Source organism: Siphateles boraxobius, unplaced genomic scaffold (assembly GCF_051911475.1).
Source record: "Siphateles boraxobius isolate OS27281-9 unplaced genomic scaffold, OSU_SipBor_1 9, whole genome shotgun sequence".
NCBI lineage: Eukaryota > Metazoa > Chordata > Actinopteri > Cypriniformes > Leuciscidae > Siphateles > Siphateles boraxobius.
Window position 1 is genome coordinate 33,864,203 of NW_027509219.1, and position 18,105 is coordinate 33,882,307.

The window sequence follows — 18,105 nt, forward strand, 5'->3', positions numbered from 1 at the left end:
CTCTGTTGACTCTGTGAAACATCACTGATATTTGTCTGTGTGTGTGTACGTGCGTGCGTGTGTGTGTGTGTGTTTGGCCCGACCTTGATCTTGTCTTCGTAAAGCCTTTCCTTCTGTTCCAGGTGTGCTTCCATTCGCTGTGCTGTTGCCTGCGAGTCACGCAAGTTCTCTTCCAGTTCCTGTATACAGACAGACAACAGAGGAGCATTTTATTGCTCACGAGTCTGAGTTATGTTTCATTTACTGTTATGTTTCAAGTATTGCCTTTTCTAAGATGTTTCTCCTAAAAGGAGAAATTAAATTCTATAAATGAGACATGAAATTAATTTGGATGGCACGATTAAGGAGAATTTGATGGGAAATGTTTGAGAGATTTCTAACTTTTGAATGCAGAAAGGCAAATCTGAGCACAGGTTACTATGGAATTTTTCACAGGAGAAAAAAAACCCAGAGAGACTCCAAGTAATCTTGGTTATTGCTGTAATTGCTGTAATTTTTAAATTGTTAACATATTTCCGTAACGGGTCTACAGCAGTGTTATTTTAGTATTACTATTATAGCATTTATTAATATTTTGAATTAGTATTTATTTTATATTTTCATTTTGCATTTAAATTTTTGTTTCTTTTAGTAATTTTATGTGCTTTTGTCATTTTTATTACATTACTTAAAATAATAAAAAATATTTCCCATTTTAGCAATTTTGTTATGTTTGTCATTTTTATTATATTTAAATATATATATATATATATATTTAAATATATATATATATATATATATATATATATATATATATATATATATATATATATATTAGTAATTTTAGTACTTAAACTTATTTATTTCAGTTAGGCAACATTTCAAATTTTCATCTAAGTTTTTTTAAGCTGATATTTTTCATCTAATATTTATGTTTTTATTAATATTTATATTAATATTTTTCAAGATTACATGGACAAAGTAAGTAGCATATGCTTTTATCCAAACAGTACATGAACATGTACAGAACAGAGTACAACAAGCCTGACATGAAATAATAGTCTGAATCTTTTTTATTTAAATTGAACAGTTTATTGAACCTTTATAAATTTTTTTTTTAAACATTTGTATATGTTTTTTGATGAGTATCATGTTTGGTATTTTGTTGTTCTTTGTTTAAGTTTAAGTTTTTCCACCTAAGAATTATATTATTTCAGCTTTATTTCAATTAATGAAAACGATTTAAAATAGTTTTAGTTAACAGTAACAAAACTGGTTTCCAGATCAACTTAAAATGTGGCATTTCGTTTTTAAGCACAATTTAATCGGGACTGAATCAAAAAAATCTATAATGCACAGTATAAATCATCAGGTTTAAAACACATCGTCATTGTGACACACATGATCATGGCCAAAGACTGAGATGATCCACTCCTGCAATCTGTCACTTTTGGAGCCGTGACAGGGCCAGAGAGCATGCTGGGAGCTGAGGAAAAGAAGCAGGCAAAGCAGGTTGAAGAAAAACGAATAAAAGCAGAAAGTCTATGTTTAATGCAACCGCGAGTGTTTGAGGTTTATCGCGCGTGACTAATAAGTGTTACGCGTCTCAATTAAGTTGCTTTACTGCAAGCATGTGACACCTCCATCTCATCGACATGTGGCGACCTCATCGTTCCAGTGTTTACCTGTGTGTGTGTGTGTGTGTGTTTTAGATACAGTATGTGTAAATCAGCAGGAGTTCAGCACTCGCTCGAGTCTCAGTCTTACCATGATTTTATCGGCCATCTGTTGGATTTGCTGTGACTTGGTCTGAATGTCTTCTTTCAGTTTAGTTTCTCTCCGTTCCACCATCTCCAGTCTCTTCACCTGGTTCTCCAGGGTTTTCCTACCATCCTGTTCCATCCCAAAAAAAACAATAAATATCTCATATTGATGATGCATTGCCATGTTATCACAAATAAAAAAAATTATGTGTGAAAACAACTAAATTAATTAGTCAAACATATTACTTAGCATCACTGAATCAACATAAATACATTAAGTTGCAAGTATTTAGATATTAACAAAATTTAGGAATTTACATCAGAATATTCATTAGTTTAAGGCTAAACACCAGCAACAGTGGATTGCAATGGGTGAATTGAGTTGTTTATATTTCATTTTTGCATTTGGCAGATGCTTTTATTCAAAGCGACAAACATTGCATTCAAGGTCTACATTTTCTTTCCAGTTCATGTATCCCTGAAAATATATGTTTGTTTGTTTGTTTGTTTGTTAGCGGTTAGCACCAAGCCAGCTTCTGTGGCTATTGTCATGGTGAGAAAAATTTATGGAAGATCTATATCAGATTTTTAAAAATTTATTTTTGCTAAAAACGTTTGCTAAAGGCCCGTTCACACCAATGATGATAACTATAGTGATAGCGAGTGTTCAATCGTTCAAAATATAAAAGAATAGCAGAGTTCATTGCAAAACTATAACGATAACGGCACAGAGAAACTATATCGTAGGAATTACTTTCAGGACGATTATTTTCCAGCTGATGAATGCTAATCAGAATCCATCCTGCTTTAAAGAGCTGGAGCATTTCAAGAGGCAGAAGACAAAAGAGTGCTTAGAGTAAACAGAATGATATTATCCGCTGGTGTGAACGCTAATATAGTAGTTATCACTCTTGGTGTAATCTGGCCTTAAAACTATATTTGGTTTAACTTTGTTAAAAAGTGTTAAGTGAAAAAAACGTTTCTCACAGGGTTAAAAACAGCACCATCTAATAAATCATGCATCAGGGATAAAGGATTTTGACAACACGAACATGTCATTCTGGAATGGTCTATTCAGCAACTGGAATAAATAATCTGGTCCCATCCGAGCGATTTAAAACAATTATAGAAACTTCTCCCAACTTTGGGACTAATTTCATGGAGTTTGTTTGATGGTTTATAAATCCCACTTGTTTGCAATATAGAAATGTATTATGGGTTTTAGATCCATCTTCCCTGTGAATCATAACCTATTAGCATCATGCTCGGATGTTTGAGCTACAGGAATTGTTTCCTACTCTGTAATAAATAATAAAGTTGAATCTAATCAAATCATAATGATGATATTTGTAGATGTTGAAAATGAAGTGTCTGGCGTTGCTGTGACCTCAGTCTCTCGCAGGCGTCTGCGCAGGCTGTCGGTGGAGTCCTCTTTAGTCTGCAGACGCTCCAGATCTCGCTCCAGACGCTCTTTAGCATGACGTACGTTCTGCAGGAGATCCGTGGCTTCTGTGCTCGCCTTCACGGCCTGGAAGAAAAGGAAATGTCAAAAATGTGTACTGAAAAAGACTAAAAATGCAACAGTAAAAACATTTTGGTTAACTGAATATTAGTCAGAAAATAGGAAAAAATGGTTAACTGTAAATTACCTTACCGTATACGAGAGTGTTTAATGTTTAAGATTGGCCTTGCATGTTATTTTACTGTAACATACTTTCATTTGTATTGTTTTTGGAAGAACAAACCATATAATTTCAAATGAAAAACAGTAGAAGGGCAGCTTTGTTTCTTTTTATCATTATGGTGTGTTTGTTTTCTTTTCTTTTTATTGCATTATGGTGTTTCATGTTACATTTTCTGTAATATAGTTCTTGTTTATTGCATGTACTGTTTATTGAAGCTACTCTGATGGTGTCTTGTGTCTGATTACTGATGTCTATATACGAGTATTGGCCATGCTTTATGGACAGTGGTGGTTTACCACCTGTATTATTATGGTGGTTATCACATTTTAAGATAATAAGTAGATTTTGGTACATTATCATTATATCACTTAATTAAATATACAGTTAAAGTTGTAAAATAAACAGCCAACAATATGTCATTCAGTAATACCGGAAACATTGTCACTGTGTTTTTATGGTGAATTTCTGGTAACTGGGGCTAACAGATTTACTGAAAATGACACTGTTACACTATAAATATCAATCATAGATATCATAGGTCATCTATCCATGAAAACTCAAGTAAAATTTCTATAGTGCTCTATACAATAGACTGTTTCAAAGCAGCTTCACGTGAATAAACTGGAAAATTAAAATATTAAAGCTGCAAAATGCATCAACTATGCAATAAATTAAATTTCAGCTGTGAAGCAGCTCTTCAGAAAGTATTCTGCTCAATTTAGTTAACTGTGTCACTGTTCACTGTCAGTGAGTTCAATTCAGTTATGAGTAGCTCCAGTGAAAATAACGATGTAATTATTCAGCTCAAGTCAGTTCAATCTTGATTCAGTTCAGTTCATAACAGTGTTGATGTTGCGAAGTCAGTGTCATTATCAAGCTCATTTCAGTTCAAATTTTGTTAGCATTCAATAGTGTCAATGTAGTAAATATTACTGCATTATTAATTAATTTAAAACAAACAAAACAAATGTTTCAGATCTTCAAGCAGGGCTGAATTTGAAATAAATGTCCACGGTACCTTGGTAAGCTTCTCCTGGAGTTCTTCTGTCTTTACTTGTTGCTCTGCATTGGTCTGAGACATTTACAAATAAAGAAGCTTAAATACAAAAACAGCTGCATTAGCAATTTGATCAAAAACAGCATTAATTCTGGGCCAGACCGGTTAATTCTGGTTCGTGCTATATTGTTGGTTACACTAGTACCAAATATGTTGGTCTTCTCAACAGTTTGTCTGCAAAAGGTTAAAGGAAATAATGAGTTGTTATTGGTAATGTGGGACTGGGTGTAGCCTACCTTCTGTAATTTGGTCAGAAGCTCCTCCATCTCAGCTTTACCTTGTTCTTTAGCCTAAAAAAACAGACAAAAATTGACTGATCAAACCTTGTCTAGCGTGCAGCAGCTGAACAGTTCTTGTTTTAAACCTGAACAAACCTTCTGAATCTTCTGCTGGTATTCCACAGCCTTCCTCTTGAGCTCCTCACTGGTCTGGCGAGACTCTTTCAGCTCAGATTCGTATAGGTCACTGCGACGGCGAGCAGCGGACAGGTTCTCTTCCAGCTGACGAATAGACACTCGCATTTCCTCCAGCTGAGCGTGGTACTCCTGCAGGGTCATTAATGGTTAAAATAGCACTTTAGTTTCTCTGTGTCCATGTCTATCAGAAAGAACAGAAACAATACGTCTATTATTTAGTTCATACACTCTTAAAAAATAAAGGAGATTTTTTTTTCTGCCATGCCATAGAAGAACTATTTTTTGGTTCCCCGAGGAACCTTTCAGGCATCACTTTTTAAAAGAACCATTTTTCTTAATGTGAACAACATTTTGAAAATCTAACAAACCTTTTCCCACTATAAAAAAAACACTCTTTGGACACTCAAACTGAGCAAAGATATGCATTTTTTTTGCCGATGCTGATTTTTGTATGGCCAGTAAGTAAGATGAAATCCTGATGCTTGTAGTGTAGAATGGAGATCTTTATAACAGCACAGCAGATACTTACATAAAATGCACATGAATATCAGTCGTTACTATATATCTGCCAATGTAAAGTCTTTGTAACATGATGTAAATGCTTAGTTTTGTGATCAAAGCTGTAGTTTTAAAAAGTATAATGCAATGCAATACAATGATGATTGATAGATGAACAAATAAACCTTCGTCAAAAGCCCTTGGCTCATATTTGATATTCATATTTTAACATGATTCTTGTATAAGAAAATATGTATGGATAATCAAGTAAACCTGAGTTGCTTCAGTCCAATAAGTGTTCATCTTGAAATATTACTGACAGTGATAATATAAAAGTTATATTAAGGTGAATGTTAGTATAGTTACACTTAAAAGCCCTTTTACTTGCAAGAAAAAAGTATAAACAATCAATCAGAAGACAGAAGGCATGTAGTAGATACAAGCAACGTTTTGACTAAACTAATAGTTTAGAGGCCTTAGATGTTTGGTATTAAATATGGTACTGTAGGCTTTATAGAGTTAATATGTTTAGAGATAGTTTAATATTCTTGAGCTTTAACAGACAACCCATCACCCATATGGGAGAGAAGTATTACAAAAAAGTATAAAGGATTCCAGTGAAGTACTTAGATAACAGTTTTGTGCAAAATGGCATAATCAAATAATAAAACAGGCGAATTAGAAGACCTTGTGAGAGAATGAGGCAGAGAGGAGATGAAATCAGTCTGAGTAACCGACCATGTGATACAGAGAGAGACCAGCACATGAAAAGCAGAGCGGAGAAGTGGATAAATAAGTGTGCATGAGTGGGTGAAAGGGCAGAGAGTGGGCGAATGCAGTAAGTGTGCCAGTCCGAGTCCAATCGGATTCATCAACCATTAGCTGCAGGTCACAAATCGCATGCCTTACGAAGTCATAATCGTCTAACGAGATGTCTACGGCATTTTACGATAAATGGAAGCCTTAGCTAACTAGAGGGGAAAAGGAAATCCGGCACGACAAGCATAGAAGATACAATCAGTAACTGCCTCTGTTTATTAATCATTGTAGTAAAGGATGTTAAACCAAGGGGAAAGGGACGTTTCACACTTGTAATATAGAAAAGCGTGGTTAATGTAACGTAGGCCAGTAATAGCTGTGCCAGATGTGAAAACTTCACTCCCCTGGCCTCAAGAGGCTGCGGTCTTTCGCGTCCTTACAATGCGATGACTGAAACGCCAAGCATTGTATTAACAGTGGCTGTTTGCGAAATCGCCACCCAATACCCTTGAATAGGACACTATTTGAGGCGAAAGACATTTGTAGTGGTGTCCAAAACCATAGTGTGCGTTATCGAGTGCACTCATTTAATTCTAATGCACCGACGCACTCAACAGCTAGACTAGAGTATACCTATAATGCACTGTGACGGTGGACCACTTCCAGATGTAGTTGAAAACGCATCCAACTGGCTTATTTTCGTAGTGTAAACTCTCATGTCGTCAAATGTGTTCGAACAGCCACAAAAGATTATACTCTCCGCCTACACTAGCCTATGCGTGAACATGGGTAGTTCACTAGACAGACGGGATTTAAACTTTGTCGGCAGGAGACCCAAGCTTAGTTTGAAGATGAAAAACGTATCAAACACAGTTTTCTCTCACAATTTCTGATTTCTGGGGCCGGTTGCATAAACATAGCCATTACGTTAAGACAGTGTCTTAAGTTCTAGTATGACCCACTAGCAGTTAGTCAGAGGCAGTCAGTCTTACTTTTCGGTATTAAATTAGGCCAATCTACGTTTTTATGTAACCGATTTAAAATAAGCTATGAACAGTCTAAAAGAAACAAATTTGATTGTAAGACTAGTCTTAGAGGTTTATGCAACTGACTGGTCTTGCGGCTGTCAGAGCAGAAACGAAAGCTGCTGCTCTCCGTGTGTTTCTCTGTTTTATCAGTGTCAGAATTCCCTCACTCGTTTTCATTCACTCCATCAAGTGGACTATATTAGTGGAGTTTTATAGGGAATAGTGCATGAGGGTTTGGGGGTGATTTCGGACACAGCTTGTCATTCAGGGTTTGAGGGGACAAATTAAGTAAAAAAATAAAGAAACCATTTAATTCCTACCTTTAATAGTCAGAAAAGTCCATTCAGTTACAGTCGGTAATAAGTAAGCTTTTATGTAAACAGGTTGCGTACTTTATTCATCCAATCAGTGACACTGACACCGCAAATATGCAAATAAGAATGTTAAACCAGGGTTTAGGAGAGTAGCCTACAGTGAGACAGTTTATGAATACCCTGGATTAATTCCTAGCCTGGGTAAATTATGGTCAATGTGAAACATAAAGCAAAATAACCCAGGATTGCGTTTACCCTGGGCTAAGATAAGAATAACCCAAGGTTAACCATTTCAAGTGAAAAGCCCTTGAGACTAACTATGAATTTTGCTGTTGTCCCTTATATTACAATGCATTTAACAAAAGCAATAAGGCAATTGAGGTTGTGCTATATTGTGAGTGTGGAGAGGGAAAACAGCCAAGTACACAAAAAACAGATATAGAAGAGCATGTTTGTGATTTTTGTTTTATATTACCATAATGAAGATTATAATTATTCACCAGAAACGACAGAAAAGAGGTGCTTGACATTTTGTTAAATTGGCTTCCAAATGAAAATCATAATATGAAAAAAATCAGCTCAGAGTGAGTCAACACAATCTCCTTCTGTCAGTGCTCTATGCTAATGTGACTGCTTAATTATCAATAGTGAGCTATTTGCACAATTAACGTCAATTGTGACTATACCATTTTGCGGTGTGGGCTGGAATCAAAACATCTGCATTAGTTGCAAGCACTTAAAAAGATCCTGAACACACGTTCATCCATCAGAAAGAAAAATCACAAATGAGATCTCTTGAATATCTCAATCAAACAATCAGATTAAACAGAAAGCCAAATGAAGCTTTTGATAAAATCTCATGCTTTTCTAATTTTTCTTATCAGTAACCAGGCATTGAAAAAAACATTATGATCAAACAAAATCATTAACTCATATGCTTAACAACAGATATTGACAATGTCTTAAAATTTGGCTCATTAACATCTATTTATTTTCAAGAGAAATATCAGAGACAAAGTTAATACCTTAAAGAGAAATACAATAGAAAAAGAGTTTAGTTTAAGATGAACTATAGTTAAAATTAGTTCAACTGAACAATTACTTTAGTTCATGACTCCAAGAAAAGAATGCAGTAAATAAACATTTTAGCCTTTTAAGACTGTATTTACATTATTCAAAGCAACTTTTAAATGAGTAAATCCACTAAAAGCCAAAAAACTAAAAGCACAAATAAATCTGTCAGCCACTAAAACTTCCATCTGAACTGGATATCACCCTCTAAAAGCAGCTCTCTGAAATGACAGCTTAATAGGCCGATTCCCTCTGAGCTTAACAAACCAATAAGGAACTTATTATTATTTATTTTATTTTTTAAGCACGAAAGAGAGCCCAAAAGCTAGTCATTTTCCCCCACAGGTGTTTAAAAACCCTCTTCAATAAAAAAAAAACTTAACCAAAACCTGTCTGGCAAAAAGTCTGGAAAAGTAGGAAGGTATAACACTATGAACTACTACTTGTCTAGGGGAATAAGACAGAGGATTCAATTGCGAGTGAAACAATAAACAATTATTGTAAGACACAGATGAGAGTAATTGAACAGGGTCAGACGAAGAAGTGGTGCCTGGAACGGTCTGTCCCTAGGTGGCGCAGGGACTCAATGGGCAACCCAGATCCTCCGTGGAAGTGAGAGGAGCGATCAGGAAATCCAATCCACCGCTGAACAAGGACGGGAACGACGACAAGTGAGTCCTCAGAGAAGACAGGCAGAGCGAGTAATAATTCCAACAGGGAATCCACTGGAGACTCAGGAAATCAGCCAGGAGACAAGACAAGAACACAGGAACAACCCCAAAGATCCGACAAACACAAGACGAATGACAATGAGTATAAATAGAAACAGTTTATGAGTGGCAGCTGGCGCTGATAATAAGCTGAGTGGTAATCAGCGGCCACACCCACACGCATACACATAGAGCGAGAACGAGCCAGTGAATTCATGAACCGTGACAGTAAAAAATCTAGCGCTATATGGGACCAAGGTCTTGAAGGGACAAACAGCGGTTGGAGTAGCCCATCTGGGGGTCGATTGGAAGTCTTACCAGTGGCACAACCCGAGCAGGCCAAAACAAAACCCCGAATGTCACGAGCCATCGCTGGACATCAGAATCGTTGCTTAACCAAAAAATTGGTACGATTTACTCCTGGATGAAAAGCTACTTTGGAACAATGACCTCATCGAATGACGTCACACCGTAGTCTCTCCGGCACAACCAGGCGGAGGCGTTACCCCTTCTAAGGCCGATTTGACCTTCGACTCGATCATGTTAGTCTGGAGACAATGTGTCTCTCAGGTAAAATGCACTCGTGAGTGGACGGGCGTTTGGAACGGTCAAAAACGCGAGACAAAGCAACGGGTTTGATGTTTTTAGAAACCCGGCGGGACGAGAGAGAAAAATCTAAACGACAGAAAAAAAAACCCTCTGAGCCTGCCTGGAGTTGAGTCTTTTGGCGGATCTGATATGTTCCAAGTTCTTGTGATCGGTCCAGACGATAAAAGGTACCCCCGACCCTTCTAACCAATGACGCCACTCTTCCAATGCTAGCTTGACCAACAACTCTCTGTCACCAATGTCATAGTTACGTTCGGCGGACGATAATCGATTGGAGAAAAACGCGCAAGGATGCATCTTGTCGTCCGAGGAAGAGCGCTGGGAAAGAAACGCACCTACCCCCACCTCTGACGCATCGACGAGGCTACCAGAATGGGAGCTGAAACAAAGCGGCTCTTGAGGTTAGAGAATGCAGTTTCGGCTGCACCAGACCACCTGAAAATCGTCCTGGGGGGAGGTCAAGGCAGTCAGAGGAGCGGCTAGTTAGCTGAAATTGCGAATAAAACGCCGGTAAAAACTGGCGAACACCAGAAACCTCTGTAGGGCCTCACGGGAATCTGGACTTGGCCAATCTACCACAGCTTTAAACTTGTTGGGATCCATGCGCATTCCCTCGGACGAGATGATGAAGCCTAGGAAAGGAACAGACTGTGCTTAAAATTCACATTTCTCCGCCTTGACAAAAAGCCCATTCTCTAGTAACCTCTGGAGCACTCGTCTGACGTGCTGAACATGTTGCTGGAGAGAAGATGAAAATATCAATATGTAATCCAGGTAGACATAAATGAGCTGATCTACCATGTATCTCAGCACGTCATTGATGAGTGCCTGGAAGACCGCAGGGGAGATAGACAGACCGAAAGGCATGACCAAATATTCAAAATGGCCCCTGGAGGTATTAAACGCGGTCTTCCACTCATCCCCCTCCCTGATGCGAACAAAATGATAAGCATTGCGTAAATCCAGTTTTGTGAAGATGGATGCTCCTTGCAACCCCTCGAAGGCTGAAGGTATCAACGGCAAATGAAAAGTATTCTTTACCGTGATGTTGTTCAGCCCTCTGTAATCAATACAAGGTTGCAGAGATCCATCCTTCTTCCCCACAAAAAAGAACCCTGCCCTTACTGGAGAAGAGGAAGGGCGGATGAACCCGGTTGCTAGAGAATCAGAAATGTATTTCTCCATGTCCTCGCTTTCTGGAGCTGAAAGGCGGAGACGTACCTGGCAGTAACTCTATAGCACACTCCTAGGGACAGCAGAGAAGCAGCACGAGACTTACTGAACACTTCCTTCAGATCGAGGTACTCTGATTGACAAATTCACCGACTCCTCATGCAAAACAAAACCAGACACAGACGAACAAGCAGACACAAGACAGGATGCGTAAAACTCATTACTCCAGGCCGAGACGGAACTGTGGCCCCAGTCCACCCTGGGACTATGCTTCACTAGCCAGGGATGGCAGGCTACTATGGGGATAAGCAGAGAGTCCATAAGCAAAAAGGAGATCTCCTCAGAATGGTTACTGGATGTGATGAGTGTTATTAGTTCAGTGCAGAGATGGATGTTGGGAAGTTCTTGTCCGTTGAGTGCATTAACAATAATCTGGCGTGTAAGAGAAGTGATAGGAATTTGAAAGTTGTTGAGCTAGAGTCAGGTCCATAAAATTACCTTCGGTCCCCGAGTCCAATAAGGCCTGGTAGTGGTGGAAACGGGTCGCCCATTCCTCACTGGAACCGAGGTTTGGTATGTTCAGTGCTCCAATCGGTGTAAGTGAGCGCCAACTCGTAAAGCCAACTCGATAAGTCCGTCCTAGTTCCTGGGAAGGTCCAGCGTATAGATCTCTCTTTGGATAGGGTCAGCCAGCCCATGCAGGAACATGTCCCCACTTCGCCTCCTCGTTCCATTGGCACTCTGCTGCTAAGGTCCTAAATTCAATAGAATAGTCCGACACCGGTCTGTTCCCCTGGTGAAGGTCCACGAGTATTTGGGTCGCCTCGCGCCCCGCCACTGCATGATCAAAGACCCTTTTCATTTCGTCGGATAGTGCCTAGAACGAAGAGCAGCATGGGTGGTGGTTCTCCCACCCTGCTGTCCCCCACTGAGCCGCGCGTCCCGTCAACAGTGTCCATGCGAAAGCCACCTTAGATTGTTCAGAGGGGAATGTCCGTGGCTGGAGCGAGAAGAACAAAGTACACTTGTTGATATATGGTCTACAGAAGTTGGGCTCACCAGAATAGCAATAATTCCGACAGGGTATCCACTGGAGACTCAGAAAATCGGCCAGGAGACAAGAAAAGAACACAGGAACAAACCTAACGATCTGACAAACACAAGTCGAATGACAATGAGTATAAATAGACACAGATGATGAGTGGCCGCTGGCGCTGATAATCAGCTGAGTGTTAATCAGCGGCCATACCCACACGCACACAAATAGAGTGAGAAGGAGCCAGTGAATACATGAACCGTGACACTACTATTCCATAAAGTATTGCCAATGTCGTAATCAAATCAGGCAAAACTGTTGATTACAAGTCACATGCTATGAGTATAAGCCGGGCTGTAAATACAGTCTGAATTAGTGGTGGGGATATTTAAGTGAATCTTTCTGCAAGTTACATTGTTAAACAAATTAGGTGCGTCAAGTGACCGTCTTTAAGAGAGAGTCATTCGAATCATTCACTAAACTGATTCATTTAAATATAAATATGTATTAAAGAACGACACAAGTGACTGTTTTTAAGAGGGAGTCCTTTGAACCATTCAAAGGACTCCACAAACCATTGATCATTTTACACGGGATAGTTTTATAAACTTTCGTCGGAGATTCACTGGGATTCAACTGGGATTCACTGATAATCCACTGTTACTGGTGAATGGGGCCGAACTGACTATCTCCCGCCTCGGCCTTCATCCTCCCGTCGCGCCGACAACTGGTGCCATCATCGGCAGTGTGTGGCCACCAATGAGTGTAAGTTTGTGTGCTTATGTTATAACGTTAATTAACCTAATAAGCTGCTAGGAGCATCCATTCCGGCTGTAGAGGGTGACAGTTGAGTGTGGCAACGGCAGCTTTACCGAGAGTGGGTGTGGTTACAGCGCAGCCAGAGGACACGCCCCCAGCGTTTGAGAGCAGAGAATACTGCTAATTTTTTCAAGATTTTGATAGCTTATTTTATATACTTGCCAGCTTTATCATTCAAATTTGGCTGGGTGGCTAATAACAAATTTTTCTGTGATATGACAAACTCAGAACACATACTTAATTTTGACTTTACAGGGACTTTAAGGAAGACACAAGTGACTGTTTTAAGAGAGATTCATTGGCATCATTCCCTCAACTGATTCGTTCAAACATACAGATTCATTCAGCAAAGAAACACATTGCTCAGAGAAAAAGCGGTTGTTCCTTCTTTGACTTTATTTGGAAATATTTTTGTTGCTGGAGCAAAATAAAAGTAACTGTAAATATTATGTACAAAACGTATGCTATTTAATATTAATCCATTTAACTATTTAAAAGTTTTTACATTGCAAGTTCACATATGTTACAACAATTTAAGTCCTTACAGACTGAGTTACACATTAATAATGCATACTGAAAACAGGACATTTAGACTATGCGGCAGAGTTTGAAAGCATCAAACTAGTAACAAACTCCTGCAGACCCAAATTAACAGTTTGATCAAATCTGTAGGACAAAACGAAGTGAACACTTAATTTAAAGTCTGATTGCTGCTAATTCGAGACCTTTGCCAGCATGTCACGACAGCATTTCCACTGCATCTGCAACATCCTTCACTGCTAGGTACCATTTTTGTCTCCATGGCAACCGCAGTGCGATGGAGTCTGGCTCTGGGGGGGACGTGCAAGAAGCGACAGAAAGCAGGCTGTTTTTCCATCATGTTCTTTCCTTCACATCTCATTCTTCAGTCTTACGTTCTACATCACTTTACTCATGGCTATAAGTGGCCAACGCTATTTCAGATAGTGTTTCAGAAGCGGAGACGGACAGAGTTCATTTGTACTATCAGCAGGGTTCTTATATTAGCAGAAGCTCTATAATAATAAATAATCTGTGAAATGCTCCCTCAGACCCCCCAGTGTTAAACAGAGACACAAAATGCTCCAATACATAGACATAAATGAATGAACCACGATTCACACACAAAAACTTTCCTGAAACCTCCGGTTATGTCATTCAGACTTACAGAAACCTCTGCATTCAGACACACACATCGAATCCATTCCTTTTTCCAGATCTTAAATCAAACACCTCCACACTCTATATAATACTACATCTCAGATTTCTCCATGGATCCAGTACAGCAGCATGCCGGAGTCGTTTGAAGTTTTACATTTAATTTATAAATGTCATTTTAATAGTAATTGTTTTATTATTTAAAAACTAAAAAAAACTGTTTTCCTTCTAATGTGTGTGTGCGCTATGCTTCTGTACAATAAATGATATTTACAGTGATTGCAATACAATTTCTAAGTCTAAAATTCTCCAAAAAACAGTTGATAATACTTTACAATGAGTTCCCAGTATTTAACATTAGATAATGCATTAACTAAAATGTTAATTGTTACATTGAACCAGCGGTTTGGAAAATTAATCGATGGATGATTAAGCTGAGGGCAGCAATCTCACAGTGCATTATGGGTATTCTCTAGCCGTCGAGTGTACATCGGTTGTACACTTATTTTTGCGTTGCATTGTGGGATTAAATGAGTGCACTCGATAACGTCCACAGTTGTTTCGAACACCATACAAATTGCTGTCCCCTCAAATAATGCCCTATTTAAGGGTATAGAGGGCGATTCCGGACACAGCCAATATGTATTGTCAAAAGCGCTGAAATGAAAAAGTGCATCGAATCCAAACCTGTTCTTTGATTTCCTGCAGTTTGTTGCTCTGTTCCCGTATATCGTGCAGCAGCTGCAGAGCTTTATCATCCTCCTGCGACACCTCCATGCGGGCCTGCTCCAAACTGCGCTTCAAACTCTGAAATGCACACACAAACAAAAATGAATTAGTGCAATTCAGATCACGGCACATTTCCACATCTGGACATTATACCCACACTGCACTCTGTGATGTAGGTGGCCAGGTCTTGTTCTAAAATGGTCCTCTGGGTTTCTGAAGCCTTGAGCTCCACGTCTTTCTGCTGCAAAACTGACTCCAGGTCCGATATCTTGCGCTGCACTTTTGAAATCTCCTGTTCCATCTTCCAAAACAACAAGGACAATATGCACACGCCTGAGGGATTGAATTATCCATAAAATAATATAAGACTTCACTGTGTAGTGCTGCAGACGTACCTTTATATATGATTGTCTACGCTTCCTCTAGCAGTCTGAAAGCTTCGGCTCTAAAGGTCTTGTTCTCTGTGAGCTTGTAAGGCTGAAAGACGAGGTCTGAACAAACTTGCCCTTTCTAGGAGAAATAAAAAAGGGAGAAGTTGAGAAAAGCAACAAGAAACCACATTTACACTTTAATTATACCAAAACAAATTTCTGAAACTTCTGCTGGTACAGTGAACTAAACTAAAAAAAATTTTATTATGATTGTCCACAAAGCCAGCGAAACAATTAAATGCTCCGTTTCAGCTCTAATTAAGCCAAGAGACATGTAAATTGATTAAACTCTTCGGCGCTAATCTCAGAAGCTTCAACAATATGAGTACAAACAATAAATAATTAAACACTGCAATTATACTATTGCACATGATTTGATTCCAAAAACAAAGAGAACTAAAGGCAAATTAGAGTTAAGAGAGAAATATGATGCCAGGACACATTTCATTTCCATTTATTTTCATCAAACTAGATTTTTACACAAGCTGCAAAATTTGAGGAATCATTAATATACATTACAGTTTAAAAGTTTGGGGTCAGTAAGATTTTATTTTTAAGAAACATCTTTTATTCAACAAAGATGCATTACATTAAAACGCTGTTCTTCTGAACTTTCTATTCATCAAAGAATCCTGAAAAAATTGATCACAGTTTCCACTATTAAGCAGCACAACTGTTTTCAACATTGATAATAATGAGAAATGTTTCTTGAGCAGCAAATCATCATATTCAAATGATTTCTGAAGGATCATGTTACACTGAAGACTGGAGTAATGATGCTGAAAATTACAGCTTTGATCACATGAATGAATTACATTTTAAAATATATTCACATAGAAAACAGTTATTTGAAATTGTAATAATATTTCACAATATTACTGTTCTTACTGTATTTGTGATTTTTTTTTTAAATGCAGCCTTGGTGAGCAGAAGAGATTCTTTCAAAAATATATATTTTTGAATCTTACTAACCCCAAACTTTTGAACAGTAGTAGGCCTACATGTAGCACAAGCGGCACAGGGAAAAGTTCACGAACAGCATTTCTCTGACATAAAACTAAACCAAAATAATAATAACAACCATTTGCACTGATCATATTGAACTTTTCATCTAATCAAATGCTCTCTGGTTTCTAGAACGAGAACATATACCGAAATCTTTACTGCCATTTTGCTTTCCGAATCCCACAAAACTGAAAGTATTGTGTGCTGTACATGCATTTGAGCTCAGCACACAGCGTATAGTGCAGTCTATTTTTAACAAGCCCAATCATATTAGATATGCACAGACTGTTTCTAACTGCCACTCTCGACTTGGCATCCCACGAGATGGAGAGAAAAAATGAACGACAGAAGAAAAGAGCTCCAAATAAAAGCACAAGCATCTCTACTCCTCCATATCATTCCCTCTCTCTCTCTCTCTCTCTCTCTCTCTCTCTCTCGCTTTCCTTTCAGTAGCCTGAAGCTTTACTATTCAGCGTTAGGAGGCTTATAGATTACAAAACACACACACACACACACACACACACACACAAAACCCAAAAGATGCTTATGGAATCGTTTTCCAAACCCAAAGCAGCAGTACGAACTCATGTTCACATTCGCAGAAACGTGCAGCCTGAAGGATCACACACACACACACACGCACGCACGCACGCACACACACACACACCAAACATGTAAAACCTGCTGAAAGTCCGGTGACTCGGTTTCAAACATGTGCGCTACAGACTCAAACCTGTGACTACAGGTGTTATAAATACACACACTTGCACATCCAATGAGTGTATCACATCCTCGCATGTACACAGGTGTTATTTATGAGATTAAACTATATGCACCATCAGTTTTTACTGAAGTCTGAGGGCCCCAAAAATGTCACTGCATTAGCTCAAGTGTATCTGTTTGTCTCAAAGGCAGCAGGATCTTTTCGCTTCACTTTTCTGTGAATCATCTGGTGTTTTAGTGATTTTTAGTGGATGTGTCTTCTAGGTGTCTAGCAGAGGAACCGCATTATTAACTACGAACATGATTTACTAAATTAAACTACATTCAAAAAGAACTTTGATGATGATGAATCTGTCTGATTTTCATTTGAAGTGTTGAAGGGAACTAATCTGTGATCAGAGATTATCACACATATGGTGAGAGGTGAACATGTAATACAGCATTTCCTGATTTTTTCATCAAAATTAACACAATCTGCATCCACCATAAAACATGCGGTAAGTTACATAACCAGAACATGCAAATGGTCATGCAAAAATATGATTATACTTCTGAAGCAAGCTGGATGCATAATTTAGTATGTAGAAAATCAACACAGTGTTTGAAAAGGAGAATTATTCTGATCTCTCGGCTAACACTGATCTCTTGGGGAGCGAGAATAAGAGAAATTCAGCTGTAAAGAAACCGGAAACTAAACAAGAAACTCTGACCGAAGGGGGTGAAAGTCACAACAGTTCTCAAAGCAGAATATTTTTCAAAGTTCTGACACACTGACATGCTGAGGGCAAGAATGAACATTAAATCACTGATCTTTTAACATCATGGAACATCCACGTGAACAAGAGCTCATCTGATTGACAGATGAGGTCAGTCATCATATTGATATGTTCAATATCTGTACAACAGGTCTAACACTTGACTGTCATTCTTTAGTATGGCTAGAACTAATTAAATAAATAAAATTACCAAATTAAAATAAATTTCAATAAAATAAAACAAAATAAAAAATATAATGAACTGAGTGCTGAGTACTGTCAAATCATTTAATCACGATTAATCGCATCTAACAAAAGTTTGTGTTTATATAATATGTGTGTGTGTGTGTGTGTGTGTGTGTGTGTGTG

The 18,105-nt window shown here is 38.4% G+C and overlaps 1 protein-coding gene across 3 annotated transcripts in view; it reads right to left on the minus strand.

Annotated features, from left to right (window-relative positions):
* Window positions 1-15,333, minus strand: part of citb (citron rho-interacting serine/threonine kinase b) — a 56,671-nt gene extending 41,338 nt beyond the window's left edge. For all 3 annotated transcript variants that reach the window (XM_077224479.1, XM_077224478.1, XM_077224477.1), the window contains exons 1-9: window positions 15,218-15,333; window positions 14,980-15,123; window positions 14,781-14,900; window positions 4,859-5,029; window positions 4,721-4,774; window positions 4,446-4,499; window positions 3,130-3,270; window positions 1,747-1,872; window positions 84-179 (exon numbers count right to left, since the gene is read on the minus strand). In XM_077224479.1, the coding sequence (XP_077080594.1) occupies window positions 84-179; window positions 1,747-1,872; window positions 3,130-3,270; window positions 4,446-4,499; window positions 4,721-4,774; window positions 4,859-5,029; window positions 14,781-14,900; window positions 14,980-15,123 (906 nt within the window). In that variant the 5' untranslated portion in view covers window positions 15,218-15,333. The remainder of the gene's footprint in view (window positions 1-83; window positions 180-1,746; window positions 1,873-3,129; window positions 3,271-4,445; window positions 4,500-4,720; window positions 4,775-4,858; window positions 5,030-14,780; window positions 14,901-14,979; window positions 15,124-15,217) is intronic.
* Between the last annotated feature and the right edge of the window lie 2,772 nt (window positions 15,334-18,105).